General features: G+C 44.5%; 1 protein-coding gene across 1 annotated transcript; it reads right to left on the reverse strand.

Annotated features, from left to right (window-relative positions):
• Positions 1 to 238: 238 nt before the first annotated feature.
• On the reverse strand, positions 239 to 634 carry LOC140184875 (protein FAR1-RELATED SEQUENCE 5-like). The gene has a single exon (XM_072238071.1). It carries the CDS (start codon positions 632 to 634, stop codon positions 239 to 241), a length of 396 nt encoding a protein of 131 aa, XP_072094172.1.
• Positions 635 to 1,016: the final 382 nt, after the last annotated feature.

The following is a 1,016-nucleotide window of genomic DNA, read 5'->3' on the forward strand; positions in this document are numbered from 1 at the left end:
TCGAACGAAACACAAGCGCTCGTCTTCTTGGTGGACACAACTCTCACATTGCTGGCTAGCATCAGCGCCTCTCAAAATAGTTCGAAAACCTCTCTTGTATAAACTGTCGCTTCGAACTGCTTAATGGTTTCGAGTTTTGTTTTTACTACAGGTTCACCGTATGCAGACCTGTAGTTTGCCACCAATTCTCTTCTTTGCATGAATTCTATGTAGTGTTGGAAGTGCTCCACAAACTCCCTCAAATTGTACCCATTGTGTATAATTTTTCAATCTGCATATTCAAAGCCTCGCACCTCAACGTTGTCTTCAATCTTGCAAAAAATTTCCCCCGGATGTGCGCATTGGACCATGAATACTTCCTTGCACACATGTCAGCTATCCTCGGGTGGTTCTCTAACCCGAACTCTGCCACGCTATCTATCCATATTCTCTCAAATTCGTCAACCTCTAGATCGCCCATCAAGCATAGATGGACTTTCTGAAGAAAAACGGGCCGTCCAACTCTAGCAGTGGCGTTCTTTAACAAGTGCCAGCTACACAACCTGTGATGCGCACCAGGGAAAACTATACTAACCGCACTCTTCATGGCAAGATCCCCGTCTGTCATGACAGATTTTGGCTGTTTTCCTTTCATTGCCCCATGAAATAATCGCAACAATCACACATAGCTTTCTTCACTGTCGTTGCTCAAGATGGCGCAACCAAACACAACCATCCTCATATGATGGTTCACCCCTTAGAATATTACTAACGAGCACTTGTATTTGTTACGACCGTACGTTGCGTCAAACCCCAGGACATCTCCAAACACACTGTAGTCATAACGACTAGTACCATCGCACCAGAAAAGATTTTCTAACCTCTTCTTACCATCCAAAGAGTACTTCCAGAACATTCCACAATCGGTAGTCCTTAAATTTGCCAAGAAGTTCAACACGGCCTCAGCATATGTTGCGCCTGCCCGCCTTTGCTTCTCTATTGCATTATAGATGTCCTTTATCTCGAACCCAACAGTC

Source organism: Arachis hypogaea, chromosome 5 (assembly GCF_003086295.3).
Source record: "Arachis hypogaea cultivar Tifrunner chromosome 5, arahy.Tifrunner.gnm2.J5K5, whole genome shotgun sequence".
NCBI classification, from domain to species: domain Eukaryota; kingdom Viridiplantae; phylum Streptophyta; class Magnoliopsida; order Fabales; family Fabaceae; genus Arachis; species Arachis hypogaea.

Bases quoted from the DNA above. Each gene is read 5' to 3' on its own strand.
- LOC140184875 (XM_072238071.1), bottom strand. From the start codon at position 634: ATGAAAGGAAAACAGCCAAAATCTGTCATGACAGACGGGGATCTTGCC.